At 40.3% G+C, this 18,911-nt stretch overlaps 1 protein-coding gene across 3 annotated transcripts in view; it reads left to right on the forward strand.

The window, feature by feature from the left end:
• Positions 1 to 18,911, forward strand: part of hiw (MYC binding protein highwire) — a 443,394-nt gene that overhangs the window by 11,774 nt on the left and 412,709 nt on the right. For all 3 annotated transcript variants that reach the window (XM_071673952.1, XM_071673951.1, XM_071673953.1), the window contains exons 4-7: positions 2,828 to 3,058; positions 3,322 to 3,475; positions 11,507 to 11,706; positions 16,595 to 16,730. In XM_071673952.1, the coding sequence (XP_071530053.1) occupies positions 2,828 to 3,058; positions 3,322 to 3,475; positions 11,507 to 11,706; positions 16,595 to 16,730 (721 nt within the window). The remainder of the gene's footprint in view (positions 1 to 2,827; positions 3,059 to 3,321; positions 3,476 to 11,506; positions 11,707 to 16,594; positions 16,731 to 18,911) is intronic.

The raw sequence follows: 18,911 nt of genomic DNA on the forward strand, positions 1-18,911 counted from the left end.
GGTGAATAGAGATTTTGGTTTCACTTGATGAGTTTACTTAGTCTAGAGAATGAAAAAGTAAGAAGCTCCTATGTAATTGTCGAAATTTATGTATATTAACTTGAACATGGTTTTGAAGATGTGTGTAATGATATGAAAAGTATTGTGTACCTGATCAGTTCCATGGAATTAAAAGAGTGGGATAATTGACGACAGATTGACAGAAAAGTTTAAGTGTAATATGTTGATTAGTTTGATATCAGTAATATATTGATAGATGGCCTTTGGATAGATACCTTGTACAGAGTATTTTTGTGTTTTGGTTTATTTAATGAAACAACACCTGAAAAAATCTGCATTGTAATAGCATTGTTAAAAATGCCTTCGTTTGCAGTAGACAACAGATTCTGATGGTCGTAAAGATAATATGTGTTCTCCACCCACCACCTGCAGTTCTCCATGAAAGGAAACATTTCTACTACCTAGAGAATACACTATATTTATGAAATAACTGAACTTGGGTTTGGAAAATGTACACCACTTATATCACTTATTGGTATAAATTTGTAATTCTTTTGTCATCACAGATTCACAAATAAAAGTAATTGTCATTTGTATTTTGACATAGTGTTCTAAAAAGTGAGGGCTTCTTGAATAATTTGTTTTTTATATGTCATAGTATATTATTCTCAGAATTCTCTGAAGCATGAATTCTCAGAAGAAAGTTATATTTTTAGGTATGCTTTTTTTATGGACAGGTTATCTGATGCACACTGATTTAGAAGCTACCGCAGCACCTGACGTCTTAACATTCAGTTAAGAGACTGCAACTCCTGTGTGTGGATATGTCTCTGAAGTACAGATTCTGTATTTCTGTATAAGGACTATTTTCTCTGATTGCAGTTTGAATAATTTTGGATGTGAAAAATAGAATCCTTCCTAGAATGGCTTCAAGAAATAAGAATGAAGAAATAGATAATTGTATCTGGAATGTGAGCAATAAAACATACAGACTCCTGACACAGTGTGGTAACCTGAATAATGTGGGAGAGCTACGCAGTGAAAAAAGAAATATACACAGTGCACATGGGTTGGAAGTTGATCATCACTATTTTGACAGCCAGGTTGATGTAAGAGGAAGTTTTATAAAGAAACATATAACAAGAAGGGCATCATGTAGTCCAAATCTGTTTTCTGCTCCAGAGAAACATAATCATTGGATTTCTTGTAGCAGATTTGCCAATGTTTGGGCAAAGAGGAGACATTCTCATGCAGGAATCTTCTCACAAGCTAATTTAGGTAACAGGGCTGCTGAAGTTAATGTTTCTAAATTTAGAAGAAAGTCTTTGATAAGTTTAGGTGCAGATAAACCTCAAAAACTTGTAGCTCGTCAGTCCTGTGAAGAGATGAGTGAAAGTGCTGTTGGTGCAAGACTACAAGTAGTCCAGGAGGGAAGAGCAGACCAAGGCCCACCTGTATTCTTATCTCCAAAACTATGTGTGTCCAGAGATTTTAACAATGAATTAGGCAAATGTGAAGATTTCACTGAGAGTGCTTATCCCCTAGCTTCAGATTATATTTCTGATGATAAAACAAGAAGACTGACCATTGACAATAAGGCATTCATGGATAGTGACACAGGGAAACAAGGTATAAACCCTCATTGCTCCAAAGAACAGTGGACAAATGAGCCTTGTGCTTCATACCAAATTTGTGATGACAAAGATATCCATTATAAAAGTTTAGTGGGTACTAATGATATTGGTCTTGGAGATGAGACTGTCGTATCAGCGATAGATAAAAAGGAAGTAACATCAGCTGCGGAAGACACTTTAACTGTGGACGATGAAATAGTTTTAGCTTCGGGAGAGACTAGAAGACTAGAAGATGAAAAGGCCCCATCTTATCTTCAAGAAGATATAAGAGAAATATTGGTGAACAAAGACACAGTGTCTCAATGTTATAAGAATTCAGATGAAGTTGAGCAAGAAAAAGGATTATCAAAGTCTGTTTCATTTACATCAGCAGAAGAGTTGAAGCTTAAATCATCACACAAATCGAAATCTAAGTCTGCATCAGTATGTCTGCTTCCCCTGTGGAGGCAGAGGAGAAAAGCAGTGAGCTACACCAATCATCCTGTCTTTGAACTCTCAAAAAATTTGACAGAAAGTTGTGAAAAAACTTGTAGTTACATGGCTGATTCCAAATATAAGAGTGAAGACTGTGAAGTCAGCCTTTGCAGACAATCACCTGAATTGGGTAGGATAAGTATTTGTCAAAAAAACAAGAAAGAACTGATGGAGGATACTGAAAACTTCTGTTTGTACAAGTTTCTTGCTTCTGCAGCATTGCCATCATCCACCTCTCGGAGTTACCAGAGTTTTAACCTCATGAATTTTTGGATGGTAAGAACTGTATATATGTGTACATGAGTGGATGGGCCATTCTTCATCTGTTAATTAGTGCTACCTCGCTGACGCAGGAAACGGCAATCATGTAAAAAAAAAAAAATTAAAGCATATTTTGGTATATGTGTGTGTGTGTGTGTGATATTATTTTCTCTCAGGTGTGGTAAGTACCACACACTGGCCCTGCCAAAATCTCCTCATAAGTATTCGTTTTTTTCTGTCTTTTTTCTGTAAGAGAATTACACCATCAGGATTTAACTTCAGTCTTTAGTCTTTTGATGAAAAAACATACTATTTATGTCACTGGCTTGTGATGTGCCAGTTATCTTTTAAGTATTTTTGGTAATCAGATTTTACTAGAATGTATTTCATGAATATGTCATGTTTATATAGTTCATTGTGTACATGCTTACATTAATAGATTTCTGTCTTGTTCAAAGGGAGAAGTTGCTGGTGGCAGCAATACCTGCAGTGCTCTTGTTCCAGTCCTTGAACTTCCAGGAAATCCCTCTTCATTTGCTGTTTATGCCCATGTACGAGGGTTGGTCTTAGAGAATGCAGCAAGGCAAGCCCAGGGTGTTTACTTGGCTACAACTCAGCCACCCCCTTCAGACTCCGATACTGATGATGAAGGGGACAAAGCAAAGGAACATACAATACAAATTCCAAAAGTGTGTAATATATTAAATGTTTATGCATGATTGCTGTGCTCTTTACTTAGAATTTTTCATAGTTATTTATCATATTGTTTCTTTTCCAAATAATTTCATACTGTTACATATTTACATGTCAAAAGTATTTCAAAATATTGCCATTGGGATATTTACTGAATTCTGAGTCTTCAAGATGGAAGGGGTTATATCAAAACAAAAGTGAAGGTTATCAAATTCTGAATACTTGAATATCAAACTAACAGCATAATTTTTTTCACCAGATGGTTGGCTTGGGCTTAGTGAGTGTGTATGAATTAATTCGAGGTTCAGTGTCTGCCTATCCAGCCCTTTGCATTCGTGCTCTTGAGGCTCTTTTAGACATTCTTCAGGGGCAGCAGCCTGAAGCATTGTACAGTGAACCAACAGAAGTTATTGGTAAGTATAAAGTATTTTTTCATATTAAAAGGAAGGAATGCAAGTGACTGGGAGATGTATAAAAGAAAATGGCATGAGGTCAAGTGTGTGAAAGGAGTAAGTTGAGAGTAAATGTGAATAAGAGCTAGGTTATTAGGTTTAGCAGGGTTGAGGGACAAGTTGATTAGGATGTAAGCTTGAATGGAGAAAAATTGGAGGAAGTGAAGTGTTTTAGATACCTGGGAGTGGGCTTATCAGCGAATGGAGCCATGGAAGTGGAAGTGAGTCACAGGGTGGGGGAGGGGGAGAAGGTTCTGGGAGCATTGAAGAATGTGTGGAGGGCAAGAACATTATCTTGGAAAGCAAAAATGAGTGTTTGAAGGAATAGTAGTTCCAATGATGTTATATGGTTGTGAGGCATGGGCTACAGATAGGGTTGTGTGGAGAATGGTGGATATGTTGGAAATGAAATGTTTGAGGACAATATGTGGTGTGAGGTGGGTTGACCGAGTAAGGAATGAAAGGGTAAGAGAGATGTGTGGTAATAAAAAATGTGGTTGAGAGAGGAGAAGAGAGTGTGTTGAAATGGTATGGGCATATGAAGAGAATGAGAGAGGAAAGGTTGACAAAGAGGATATATGTGTCAGAAGTGGAGGGAACAAGTAGAAGTGAGAGACCAAATTGGAAGGGGAAGGATGGAGTAAAGAAAATTTTGAATGATTGGGGCCTGAACATACAGGAGGGTGAGAGGTGTGTAAACCATAGAAATGTCTGTGGAGCCTGGATGTGGATAGTGAGCTGTGGTTTCAGTGCATTACACATGAGTGTGAACGAATGTGGCCTTTTTTGTGTGTTTTCCTGGCGCTACCTGGCTGAAGCATGGGGGAGAAGAAAACTACCCATGTACCTGCATGTTGTAGGGACCAAGAGGTATGGGATTAGGGGATTTGAAGTTGCAGCTACCTTCCTGTATTTTTATTACTTTCCAAAAGTAGGAACACAAAAAGAAGCTATGAATCTCTCACTTCCATAACCTTCCTGAACCAAGCATCGTACATCTGCCACCCTTCCAGGAATACATTCAATAGTCCTTCAGAGTACTCACTCCATCTTCTTACCACCTCATTTCTGCTTTTTACCAGTTTCTTATTTGCTGCCTTCACCGATGCTCCCATTTGTTCTTTGTTTTTCTTACATTATTGACCTCCAACCAGAGCATTTTCTTATTCTTTGTGTTTTATTCCTATGTACGAAGGCTGGTCATAGAGAATGCAGCACAGCAAGCCAAGGATGTTTACTTGGCTACAACTCAGCCACCTCCAAAAGATTATGATTGTAATGCCCTCCATTTTACCTCCTTCACCTTTCTTGGGACTTCCTGCTGCTTTCTTGTGCACATCTATCCATCACATGTACTCCTTTCATGTAAGTAAGGCCCATACACCTCACCTCTCTTTTCTCTATCACTAGCAACTTGACTTCATCTCATCACTCCCTATTTTTCCTCACCTGTACAGATCTTAACTGCATACCATACACTCCTCTTGCGCATGCCAGCACTGCTTCTTAAAATACCACCAATGCCTCACCCACTCCCCTAGCTTTGTTTACTCTCACCTTTTGTCCTTCTTTTAGTCTCCTGATATTTCTTCACACAAGCCTCTTTTCCAAGCTCACTTACTTTCAATACCCTCTTTTCACCCGTATCATTTTCTCTTTTCCAAAAGCCTCTGCAGATTTTTGGCCATTGCCTCCACCAGGTAGTGAATCGACATCCCACCTGCTGCTCCTCACAGCACATTCATATCCAGAAGTCTCTTTTCAACATTCATCATCTGGTACATAATCCAATAATGCTTGCTTGACTTTTTTCTCACTCCATGTATATTTGTGTATGTTTCCTCTCTTTAATCCAGGTATTTCCAGTTACTAGCCCTTTTTCTGTGAGCTTCTTCACACAGTTTCCATTTCCCTCACTAAATATGCCATTCACCCATATTATACCATCAGATGCCTCATTAACCATTTTGCATTCAAATCACTCAACACTAATGCCAGATTTCTCACATCAACACTGATGACATACTCACTAAGCTCTTTCCTAAACACTACTCATTCCTCACCCACTTTCCTCTCTTAAATGTTTGCTCTCACTCTTTGCCATTCTACTCTCAATCTCTTCTTCTAACAAGTCTCCTTTCCAAGCTTGCTTACTCTCACCACTCTCTTCACCCCATCATTGTTTCCTCTGTTTCTAAAACCTCCACAAATCTTCACCTTTGCCTCAACAAGATTGTGATCAGACGTCCCACCGGCTGCTCCTCTCAGTACTTTTACATCCAAAAGTCTCTGTTTTACATGCTTAGCAATTAATACACACTCTGATAATGCCCATTGACCACCTCTTCTACTCACATTTGTGTACTAGTATATATATCTCTTTTTAAACCAGGTATTCACAGTCACTAGTCTCTTTTTAGCATGAAACTCCACATGCTTCTCACTATTTCCATTCATAACACTGAATACCCCATGCGCAACAATTGTGCCCTCAACTGTTTCATTACTTACCTTCGCATTTAATTACCCATCAGTAATACTTGGTCTTGTATGCCAAAACTGATGACACACTCACTCAGATGCTTCCAAAGCACTTGCCTCTCATGATCTTTCTTTTCATGGCCGGGTGCATAACCACTAATAATCATAAGTCTCTCACCATCTGCTTTCAGCTTTACTCACATTAATACACAATCTATCACCGTCCCACAACTCTTGTTTCAGTAATGGTACTACTCCTTTCTTAGCTCTCGTCCTCTCGCCAGCCAGTGACTGTACTCCTAAGACAGTTTGAAGCCATTTTTCCGCTTTACCTTTGAGCTTTGTTTGTCTCAGAGCTAGAATATCCTGGTTTCTTTCCTCATACATACTACCTGTCTCCTCTCTTCTCATCTTCGTACATCCTCACACATTTAGACCTCAGTCTGAGCCCTCGATGAGAATGAGCACTCCCTGCCTGGCTCCCTCTGTTTTCTCTTTTAGAAATTGTAATGCACTCATACATGAGCATTTACAGATACATACATAAATACTTATTCTTTTTTCTTTCATACTATTAGCCATTTCCCACGTTAGCGAGGTAGCGTTAAGAACAGAGGACTGGGCCTTTGAGGGAATATCCTCACCTGGCCCCCTTGGAAAATTAGATAAAAATGAGAGGGGAGGATTTCCGGCCACCCGCTCCCTCCCCTTTTAGTTGCCTTCTATGACACGCAGGGAATACGTGGGAAGTATTCTTTCTCCCCTATCCCCAGGGATATACATGAATACATATACATATTTTTTTTATACATATTTACCATTTCCTGCATTAGCAAGGTAGTGTTAAGAACAGAGGACTGAGCCTATGAGGGAAAATCCTCACTTGGCCCCTTTCTCTATTCCTTCTCTAAGAAAAGTAAAAACTGGAGGGGAGGATTTCCATCCCCCTGCTCCCTCCCCTTTTATGACACGCAGGGAATACGTGGGAAGTATTCTTTCTCCCCTATACCCAGGGATAATTCATAAACACACAAATACACATATACACACGCACATATTCATACTTGCTCGCTATCATCCACAGGAAGCAGCACAGATGCATAAAGAAAAAGACAGATAACATATACATACTCTACTTATACCCACACCTGATTGCTGCCCCTTGCATCATTGAGGTAGTGCTAGGAACCATTCTAAGAAAGGCCACATCTGCTCACATCCATACATGAGCTGTCATGTATAATGCACCAAAACCACACCTCCCTATCCACATCCAGGCCTCATGGACTTCTCCATGGTTTACCCCAGATGTTTCATATGCTCTGGTTCAGTCCATTGATAGCTGAAATATTGTAGAATTTTGCCACCATCAGTGCACCAGTATATGCTTTTGTTTCTTATTAGCCAAATGCTACAAAAAAGTTCAGTAATGTAATGAGTATAAGGCTTCACAGACTGATTACTTTGGGCTTCGGTTACATGACTCTTTTTAAGGAAGGGCACTTTTAACTTAATGATAACATGACAGTTAAGCCATGCAGTTGACTTAGATGTGCACATTGCAACAGACTAATGTGCAAATGTTTAGTCAGTTAACCCTCATCCAGAAGCATTAATTGCATTGAAGTGATGGTGTTTTCTTGTCTTATTCCGTGTTGCAAAGGCGCATGTACCAGTAATCTAGTGGAACTGACATGTCTGATAAAATATCTCCAATATATTTGATTGAATATGAAACCATATAGAGTAGATATAATTGATAGAGATGCTCTGTGGAAGGATTAAGAATATATGGTGTGGGAGGCAAGTTGCTCGAAGCAGTGAAAAGTTTTCATCAAGGACGTAAGGCATGTGTACGAGTAGGAAGAGAGGAAAGTGATTGGTTCTCAGTGAATGTCGGTTTGTGGCAGGGTTGCGTGATGTATCCATGGTTGTTTAATTTGTTTATGGATGAGGTTGTTAGCGAGGTGAATGCAAGGATTTTGGAGAGAGGGGGCAAGTATGCAGTCTGTTGTGGATGAGAGGGCTTGGGAAGTGAGTCAGTTGTTGTTTGCTTATGATACAGCACTGGTATCTGATTAGGGTGAGAAACTGCAGAAGCTGGTGGCTAAGTTTGGTAAAGTGTGTAAAAGAAGAAAGGTGAGAGTAAATGTGAATAAGAGCAAGGTTATTAGGTACTGTAGGGTTGAGGGACAAGTCAATTGGGAGGTAAGTTTGAATGGAGAAAAACTGGAGAAAATGAAGTGTTTTAGATATCTGGTAGTGGATTTGGCTGCGGATGGAACTATGGAGGCAGAAGTGAGTCACAGGGTGGGGGAGGGGGAGAAGATTGTGGGAGTGTTGAAAAATGTGTGGAAGGCGAGAACATTATCTCAGAAAGCAAAAATGGGTATGTTTGGAGGACTAGTGGTTCCAACAATGTTATATGGTTGTGAGGCATGGGCTATAGATAGGGTTGTGCAGAGGAGGGTGGATGTGTTGGAAATGAAATGTTTGAGGGCAATATGTGATAGGTGGTTTGATTAAGTAATGAAAGTGTGTGGTAGTAAAGAGTGTGGTTGAGAGAGCAGAAGAGGGTGTATTGAAATGGTTTGGTCACATGAAGAGAATGAATGAGGAAAGATTGACAAAGAGGATATGTGTGTCAGAGTTGGAGGGAACGAGGAGAAGTGGGAGACCAAATTGGAGGTGGAAGGATGGGGTGAAAAATATTTTGAGCAATTAGGGCCTGAACATGCAGGAGGGTGAAAGGCTTGCAAGGAATAGAGTGAATTGGAACAGTGTGGTATACTGGGGTCGACGTGCTGTCAATGGATTGAACCAGGACATGTGAAGCATCTGGGGTAAACCATGGAAAGTTGTGTGGAGCCTGGATGTGGAAAGGGAGCTGTGGTTTCGGTCCATTATACATGACAGCTAGAGACTGAGTGTGAATGAATGTGGCCTTTGTTGTCTTCTCCTAGTGCTACCTCACGTGCGTGTGGGGGGAGGTGGTTGTCATTTTCTGTATGGTGGGGTGGCAACGGGAATGAATAAAGGCAGCAAGTATGAATTATATACGTATGTATATATGTATATATCTTTGTATATATATGTATATGTTGAAATGTATAGGTATATGTGCGTGTGTGGACGTGTATGTATATACATTTGTATGTGGGTGGGTTAGGCCATTCTTTTGTCTGTTTACTTGCGCTACCTTGCTAACGCGGGAGACAGTGACAAAGTATGATAAGAAATAAACAAATATATAGAACCATGTGAGTCAGCTGTGGACATCTCAAAGTGAATGAAATAAATCTTTTGTTATGGGTTTTGAATGTAAGGATTCCCATCAATTTTTCTTTTTAAAGGCTGACATCCTGATAGTAGTGTAACAACAAAGTGTACATGTTTCTGAATTAAGGCCCATATTTTGGAATTAACCTTTCACATTAAGGATTAGGAGACAGTGCTATAGAGGGTGTAAGTGAATAGCTTTCTCTTTCAACCATAATTAGTTTATCATATAAGATAGGCATGCATCTCTGAACATTTAACAAGTATGGGAAAGTCAGCTGTCATAATGTCATTTGTACCTTGCAACCTACCTGTCTGTGTGAAGTGCATTTTTATTTATCATACCGAAAGAGCCAGTGAAATATAATACCCAGTTTTGATGTAGGCCATGGTGGGAAGTGAGTATGTGCTTGTTCACTCTTGTAACCTGGAGGTTATGTTAGTTACCAGGGTTGGGTGGGAAGTGAATGTTCGCTTGTTTACTCAAGTAACTTGGAGGTTGATTGTGTTAGTTACCAGGGTTGGTTCAGGGATTATTTTGTTTTGGTGTTATTTTTTTTTTTTTTTTTTTTTTTTTTTTTTGTCGCTGTCTCCCACGTTTGCGAGGTAGCGCAAGGAAACAGACGAAAGAAATGGCCCAACCCACCCCCATACACATGTATATACATACGTTCACACACGCAAATATACATACCTACACAGCTTTCCATGGTTTACCCCAGACGCTTCACATGCCCTGATTCAATCCACTGACAGCACGTCAACCCCGGTATACCACATCGATCCAATTCACTCTATTCCTTGCCCTCCTTTCACCCTCCTGCATGTTCAGGCCCCGATCACACAAAATCTTTTTCACTTCTTCTTTCCACCTCCAATTTGGTCTCCCACTTCTCGTTCCCTCCACCTCCGACACATATATCCTCTTGGTCAATCTATCCTCACTCATTCTCTCCATGTGCCCAAACCATTTCAAAACACCCTCTTCTGCTCTCTCAACCACGCTCTTTTTATTTCCACACATCTCTCTTACCCTTACGTTACTTACTCGATCAAACCACCTCACACCACACATTGTCCTCAAACATCTCATTTCCAGCACATCCACCCTCCTGCGCACAACTCTATCCATAGCCCACGCCTCGCAACCATACAACATTGTTGGAACCACTATTCCTTCAAACATACCCATTTTTGCTTTCCGAGATAATGTTCTCGACTTCCACACATTCTTCAAGGCTCCCAGGATTTTTGCCCCCTCCCCCACCCTATGATCCACTTCTGCTTCCATGGTTCCATCCACTGCCAGATCCACTCCCAGATATCTAAAACACTTTACTTCCTCCAGTTTTGCTCCATTCAAACTTCCCTCCCAATTGACTTGACCCTCAACCCTACTGTACCTAATAACCTTGCTCTTATTCACATTTACTCTTAACTTTCTTCTTTCACACACTTTACCAAACTCATTGACCAGCTTCTGCAGTTTCTCACATGAATCAGCCACCAGCGCTGTATCGTCAGCGAACAACAACTGACTCACTTCCCAAGCTCTATCATCCCCAACAGACTTCATACTTGCCCCTCTTTCCAAAACTCTTGCATTTACCTCCCTAACAACCCCATCCATAAACAAATTAAACAACCATGGAGACATCACACACCCCTGCCGCAAACCTACATTCACTGAGAACCAATCACTTTCCTCTCTTCCTACACGTACACATGCCTTACATCCTCGATAAAAACTTTTCACTGCTTCTAACAACTTGCCTCCCACACCATATATTCTTAATACCTTCCACAGAGCATCTCTATCAACTCTGTCATATGCCTTCTCCAGATCCATAAATGCTACATACAAATCCATTTGCTTTTCTAAGTATTTCTCACATACATTCTTCAAAGCAAACACCTGATCCACACATCCTCTACCACTTCTGAAACCACACTGCTCTTCCCCAATCTGATGCTCTGTACATGCCCTCACCCTCTCAATCAATACCCTCCCATATAATTTACCAGGAATACTCAACAAACTTATACCTCTGTAATTTGAGCACTCTCTCTTATCCCCTTTGCCTTTGTACAATGGCACTATGCACGCATTCCACCAATCCTCAGGCGCCTCACCATGATTATGTTAGTATTTGATATATTTTGTAATAAAGGATAGAGACAGTTTTCTCAAGCATACAAAAAAATTTTACATTTAGTATTTTTTCTTTTCAGATGCCCTATTTAGTTTGCTTTTACGGCTAGCTACAGCAAGCAATGGAGATGTTTTAACATGCCCTTCATCCCCCTTAGTGGGTGTGGCATGTGCTTGCCTCCTCTCCCTAGTTGTAGCTCGTGGTGAAACAGGGAAATTTCTTAGAGCCACAGCAGATATACTTATGACCTCTCGTCAACTAGCCAGTCAGAGTATTCAGGTGAGTGTTTGAATTTGATTTTGAAAGTAAATGTGACATGGACTGTTCATTGTACATAGTTTGTGTTTGTTACGTGAAGACTGTTTATCGATTCAAGATGTGCTGTGCTGACAGTATGTTTGTAATGTATCTATTCTCTAGCTAAGTTTTCTCATCATATATAAAGATATGGATGTAGAATAAAGACAGATTTTTATATGACCATTACATCAGTGTTTTCACAACTAGCTATGTAGTTACAATATTTATGTGATAATGACAGGAATTTAGATAGTCAAGGAGTGTTATATAGCTTTTAGAATAACAAGAGTAGTTGGTGAAATGCATTGATTGGGGCATATTTTTCTGTGCCATGTTAGTCATTGTAAAAGAAGAGAGAGAGAGAGAGAGATATATATCAGCCAAATGTCTTCATAGTATCAAGATTCATTGTCCATAAGGCATTTGACAGGCATGTTTGTGTTGGAATAAACAACTTATTTGAATGAACATGTGGATGTAATGTAGATGGTAGTTGGAAGTGTGAAAAGAATTATTAGAACCATCTTTAAGAGGAGGAGCAAATTATTTATTTATTTATTGTACTTGATTGCTGTTTCCCGCTTCAATGAGATAGCACTAGGAAACAGACGAAGAATGGCCCATCCACTCATATACATATATATACATACATAAATTATCCCTGGTTGAGAGAGCAGAAGAGGGTGTTTTGAAGTGGTTTGGGCACATGGAGAGAATGAGTGAGGAAAGATTGACCAAGAGGATATATGTGTCGGAGGTGGAGGGAACGAGGAGAAGAGGGAGACCAAATTGGAGGTGGAAAGATGGAGTGAAAAAGATTTTGTGTGATCGGGGCCTGAACATGCAGGAGGGTGAAAGGAGGGCAAGGAATAGAGTGAATTGGAGCGATATGGTATACCGGGGTTGACGTGCTGTCAGTGGATTGAATCAAGGCATGTGAAGCGTCTGGGGTAAACCATGGAAAGCTGTGTAGGTATGTATATTTGCGTGTGTGGACGTATGTATATACATGTGTATGGGGAGGGGGTTGGGCCATTTCTTTCGTCTGTTTCCTTACGCTACCTCGCAAATGCACAGCGACAAAGTATAATAAAAAAAAAAAATTTATATATATATTTGGGAGTGGGGGGCCAGAAATCCTCCCCTCCTTGTATTAACTTTCTAAAATGGGAAACAGAAGATGGAGGTGGAAAGATGGAGTGAAAAAGATTTTGTGTGATTGGGGCCTGAACATGCAGGAGGGTGAAAGGAGGGCAAGGAATAGAGTGAATTGGAGCGATGTGGTATACCGGGGTTGACGTGCTGTCAGTGGATTGAATCAAGGCATGTGAAGCGTCTGGGGTAAACCATGGAAAGCTGTGTAGGTATGTATATTTGCGTGTGTGAACGTATGTATATACATGTGTATGGGGGGGGGTTGGGCCATTTCTTTCGTCTGTTTCCCTGCGCTACCTCGCAAACGCGGGAGACAGCAACAAAGTATAATAAAATAAATGAAATATAATAAAATTATCCCTGGGGATAGGGGATTAAGAATACTTCCCACGTATTCCCTGCGTGTCGTAGAAGGCGACTAAAAGGGGAGGGAGCGGGGGGCTGGAAATCCTCCCCTTTCGTTTTTTTTTTTTAATTTTCCAAAAGAAGGAACAGAGGGGGCCAGGTGAGGATATTCCAAAAAAGGCCCAGTCCTCTTTTCTTAACGCTACCTCGCTAATGCGGGAAATGGCGAATAGTTTAAAAGAAAAAGAAAAACATACATAAATGCCCATACACGCACATATACATACATATACATATCAACATGTGGAATTCTGTGCTGAACAAAGACCGGTGATTGGGAATACCTGGTTTAAAAAGAGAGAGATATGTAAGTATATGTAGGAGGGATGGTCAAAGGGCATTATTGGATTACGTGTTCATTGATAGGCATGTAAAAGAGAGACTTTTGTATGTTAATGCGCTGAGAGGGACAGATGGAGGAATATTTGATCACTATCTTATGGAGGCGAAGGTGAAGATTTGTAGAGGTTTTCTGAAAAGAAGTGAGAATGTTGGGGAGAAGAGAGTGGTGAGAATAAGTGAGCTTAGAAAGGAGACGTGTTAAGAAGTACCAGGAGAGATTGAGTGTAGAACGACGAAAGGTGGAAGCAAGTGAAGTGAAGGGAGTGGGTGAGGAATGGGATGTATTTAGGGAAGCAGTGATAGTTTGCACAAAAGATGCATGTGGCATGAGAAAAATGGGAGGTGGGCAGATTAGAAAGGGTAGTGAGTGGTGGGATGAAAAAGTAAGGTTGTTAGTGAAAGAGAAAAGAAAGGCATTTGGAGATCCCTGCAGGGAAGTAGGGCAAATGACTGGGAGATGTATAAAAGAAAGCAGAAGGAGGTCAAGAGAAAGGTGCAAGAGTTGAAAAAGAGGACATATGAGAGATAGGGTGAGAGAGAATAAAAAGATGTTTTGGAAAGAGGTAAATAATGTGCAAAAGATTAGAGTACAAATGATAACATTGGTGAAAGGGCAAGTAGCGATGAAGTGAGAAGGAGATGGAGTAAGTATTTTGAAGGTTTGTTGAATGTGTTTGATGACAGAGTGGCAGATGTAGGATGTTTTGGTTGAGTTGGTGTACAAAGTGAGAGGATCAGGGAGAATGGTTTGGTAAAGAGGGAAGAGGTAATGAAAGCTTTGTGGAAGATGAAATCCAGCAAGGCAGTGGATTTGAATGGTATTGCAGTGGAATTTATTAGAAAAGGGGTGACTGTGTTGTTGATTGGTTGTATGTATGGACCATGTTGAAGTACCTGAGGATTGGCAGAATGCATGCATAGTGCCATTGTACATAGGCAAAGGAGATAAAGATGCTGTGTTCAAACTACAGAGGTATAAGTTTGTTGAGTATTCCTGGGAAGTTTTATCTGAGGGTATTGATTGAGAGGGTGAAGGCATGTACAGAGCATCAGATTGGGGAAAGGCAGTGTGGTTTCTGAAGTGGTAAGGGATGTGTGGATCAGGTGTTTGCTTTGAAGAATGTATGTGAGAAATACTTAGAAAAACAGATGGATTTGTATGTAGCATTTATGGATGTGGAGTTGATAGAGATGGTTTGTGGAAGGATTTAAGAGTATATGGTGTGGGAGGTAAATTGCTGGAAGCAGTGAGAATTTTATACCAAGGATGTAAGGCAAGTGCACGAGTAGGAAGAGAGGAAAGTGATTGGTTCCCAATGAATGTCTGTTTGCGGCAGGGGTGTGTGATGTTCCCATGATTGTTTAATGTGTTTATGGATGGGGTGGTTAGGGAGGTAATTGCAAGAGTATTGGAGAGAGGGGTGATTATGCAGTCTGTAGGGGATGAGAGGGCCTGGAAAGTGATTCAGTTATTGTTTCACCAGTGATACAGCTCTAATGGCTGATTCGAGTGAGAAACTGCAGAAGTTGATGACTGTGTTTGAAAAAGTGTGTAAGGGGAGAAAGTTGGGAGTAATTTTGAATAAGAGCAAGGTTATTAGTTTCAGTAGGGTTGAAGGACAGGTTAATTGGGATATAAGTTTGAATGGAGAAAAACTGGAGGAAATTGAGTGTTCTAGATTTCTGGGAGTGGACTTAGCAACAGATGGAACCATGGAAGTGGAAGTGATTCACAGGGTGGTGGAGGGGGTGAAGGTTCTGGGAGAGATAAAGAATGTTGGAGGGCAAGAACGTTATCTTGGAGAGCAAAAATGGATATATTTGAAGGAATAGTTGTTCCAGCAATGTTATATGGTTGTGAGGCATGTGCTATAGATAGTGTTGTTCAGAGGAGGGTGGATGTGTTGGAAATTAAATGTTTGAGGACAGCATGTGGTGTGAGGTGGTTTGATCGAGTTAGTAATGAAAGGGTAAGAGAGATGTGAGGAAATAAAAAGAGTATGGTTGAGAGAGCTGAAGAAGGTGTATTGAAATGGTTTGGACATGTGGAAAGAATGAGTGAGGAAAGATTGACAAAGAGGATATACATGTCAGAAGTGGAGGGAAGAAGGAGAAGCAGCAGACCTAATTGGAGGTGGGAGGATGAAGTGAAAAAGATTTTGAGTGATCGGGGCCTGAACATACAGGAGGGTGAGAAGTGTGCAAGGAATAGAGTGAATTAGAACGATGTAGTATACTGGGGTCGACTTGTCAATGGATTGATCTAGGGCATGTAAAATGCCTGGTGTAAACCATGGAAAGTTGTGTGGGGCCTGGATGTGGATTGGGAGCTGTAGTTTCGGTGCATTACACATGACAGCTAGAGACCGAGTGTGGACGAATGTGGCCTTTTTGTTTTTTGTCTGTTTTCCTGGCGCTACCTTGCTGAAGTGAGGGGTAGTGATGCTGTTTTGTGAATGGATGAGGGCAAGCAAATATGAATATGTACTAGTTTATGTATGTAAAAGTCTGTGTATGTGTATATATATGTATGTATATGTGTATATGTTGATATGTATATGTACGTGTATGGGTATCTATGTATATATGTGAGTGAATGAGTGGAGGGGCCATTCTTTGTCTGTTTCCTGGTGCTACCTCGCTGCTGCAGGAAACGGCAATCAAGTGAAAAAAATATATGTTTAGCTTTAATGAGATGGCATTGATTAGGGCCTCAGCTGCCTGTACTGTCTCAGAGGCTGACATAAAAGAAAAGTAAGGATCAAGGATATATAAAGATAGATGCAGTATTCAGAAGCAGATAACAATTTGATTATGAATTTTTTTACGCATAACTTACAATTTACTTAGACAAAATGTAATTCACCAGCTGAATCTGTGCACTATAATTTCTTTTATATGGTTTTTCAATTTACTTGACAGTATCTCTGGATACCACCTAAAATTTTTACATTCTATTTATTAGGTACCTGTAATCCTAACCTTCCTCCAACGTAGTGTTCATGCAGTGCTACTAGGAAAGACTTCTCGCCCTGATTGGCTTACATATGGTGTACCAAAATCTGCCCTTATTGACAATTTTTCTGTAAAGATCATGACAGGTAAGTGATTGCTTTCATAATTTTTAAGGATGGAATTTGTCGTACAAAATAATGCTGGAATTCAGGTTTCATTAACGTATAATCTCAATAGCTTTCCCATGGTTATACTTGGTATGCAGTACAGTTTACAATCATTCATAGGAATGATAATATTATCAGTTTTGTTTCACCTTACCAGCATATGTGATCACTATGCATTTGCTGCCCTTTCATCATTGTTGTATCTCAGTGTGCTGGAGGAAGACTCACAGTGACTCTCTCTTATGTATTTTGATTTCTTTTCATATGTATGGTTTGTTGCACACGTAGTCTTTCACTTTTCTTCTTCACCTTATCTTCTGTCATACTAAATGCTTCATTGCTTTTTCTTTCAGAGACAACCATATAGTGACTTGTTAAATCCAGTACTTTTACAATTACATACTGTTGTGTAGTACCCTCTTTTCCTATTCTCATTTCTTGGATTGGTCAATCATTTTACATAATGTCCATTTGTTAGAAAATCCATCTCTCAAGCATTTTATTAGACCTAGATGTTACTAACACAGTTAATGTGGAATGTATGTGTTTGTAATATTGATCATGCTCAGTATTCTGTAATGTTACAAATTTGGCAACTTCTAGTGCTGAACAGCAGCTTGATTTTGAATTTATCCTGATTAGAGGTACTGATATTACCAAGGGATTAATTTATTCATTATTTTTTTTTTCTTTTTTTTTTTTTTGCCGCTGTCTCCCGCGTTTGCGAGGTAGCGCAAGGAAACAGACGAAAGAAAAGGCCCAACCCACCCCCATACACATGTATATACATACGTCCACACACGCAAATATACATACCTACACAGCTTTCCATGGTTTACCCCAGACGCTTCACATGCCCTGACTCAATCCACTGACATCACGTCAACCCCGGTATACCACATCGCTCCAACTCGCTCTATTCCTTGCCCTCCTTTCACCCTCCTGCATGTTCAGGCCCCAATCACACAAAATCTTTTTCACTCCATCTTTCCACCTCCAATTTGGTCTCCCTCTTCTCCTCGTTCCCTCCACCTCCGACACATATATCCTCTTGGTCAATCTTTCCTCACTCATTCTCTCCATGTGACCAAGCCATTTCAAAACACCCTCTTCTGCTCTCTCAACCACGCTCTTTTTATTTCCACACATCTCTCTTACCCTTACGTTACTTACTCGATCAAACCACCTCACACCACACATTGTCCTCAAACATCTCATTTCCAGCACATCCATCCTCCTGCGCACAACTCTATCCATAGTCCACGCCTCGCAACCATACAACATTGTTGGAACCACTATTCCTTCAAACATACCCATTTTTGCTCTCCGAGATAATGTTCTCGACTTCCACACATTCTTCAAGGCTCCCAGAATTTTTGCCCCCTCCCCCACCCTATGATCCACTTCCGCTTCCATGGTTCCATCCGCTGCCAGATCCACTCCCAGATATCTAAAACACTTCACTTCCTCCAGTTTTTCTCCATTCAAACTCACCTCCCAATTGACTTGACCCTCAACCCTACTGTACCTAATAACCTTGCTCTTATTCACATTTACTCTTAACTTTCTTCTTTCACACACTTTACCAAACTCAGTCACCAGCTTCTGTAGTTTCTCACATGAATCAGCCACCAGCGCTGTATCATCAGCGAACAACTGACTCACTTCCCAAGTTCTCTCATCCCCAACAGACTTCATACTTGCCCCTCTTTCCAAAACTCTTGCATTCACCTCCCTAACAACCCCATCCATAAACAAATTAAACAACCATGGAGACATCACACACCTGTGCCGCAAACCTACATTCACTGAGAACCAATCACTTTCCTCTCTTCCTACACGTACACATGCCTTACATACCTGCAAGAAATCTGTTGAAAAGATGTAATGAAGTACTATTTTGATATAATAATGGTGGAGGGATGGAATAAGCTAAACTAGAAAATAGTAGATGTGGACAGCATACACGAACTTAAGAAGTTATGGGACAGCAGAAATTATTTAAGAGATGGAGCTGTATGAGTGTAAAACTTCCTGGATGGTACAAATAGGTAATTACATAGCCCACACTAGGTACCCATCAACCAGACTTGAGGGGAGTATGTATAACTGGGATGGATGTGAGCCAATTGTCAATACCAAGATTCAATCCCTGGCAGG

Source organism: Panulirus ornatus, chromosome 19 (genome assembly GCF_036320965.1).
Source record: "Panulirus ornatus isolate Po-2019 chromosome 19, ASM3632096v1, whole genome shotgun sequence".
Classification (NCBI taxonomy): Eukaryota; Metazoa; Arthropoda; class Malacostraca; order Decapoda; family Palinuridae; genus Panulirus; species Panulirus ornatus.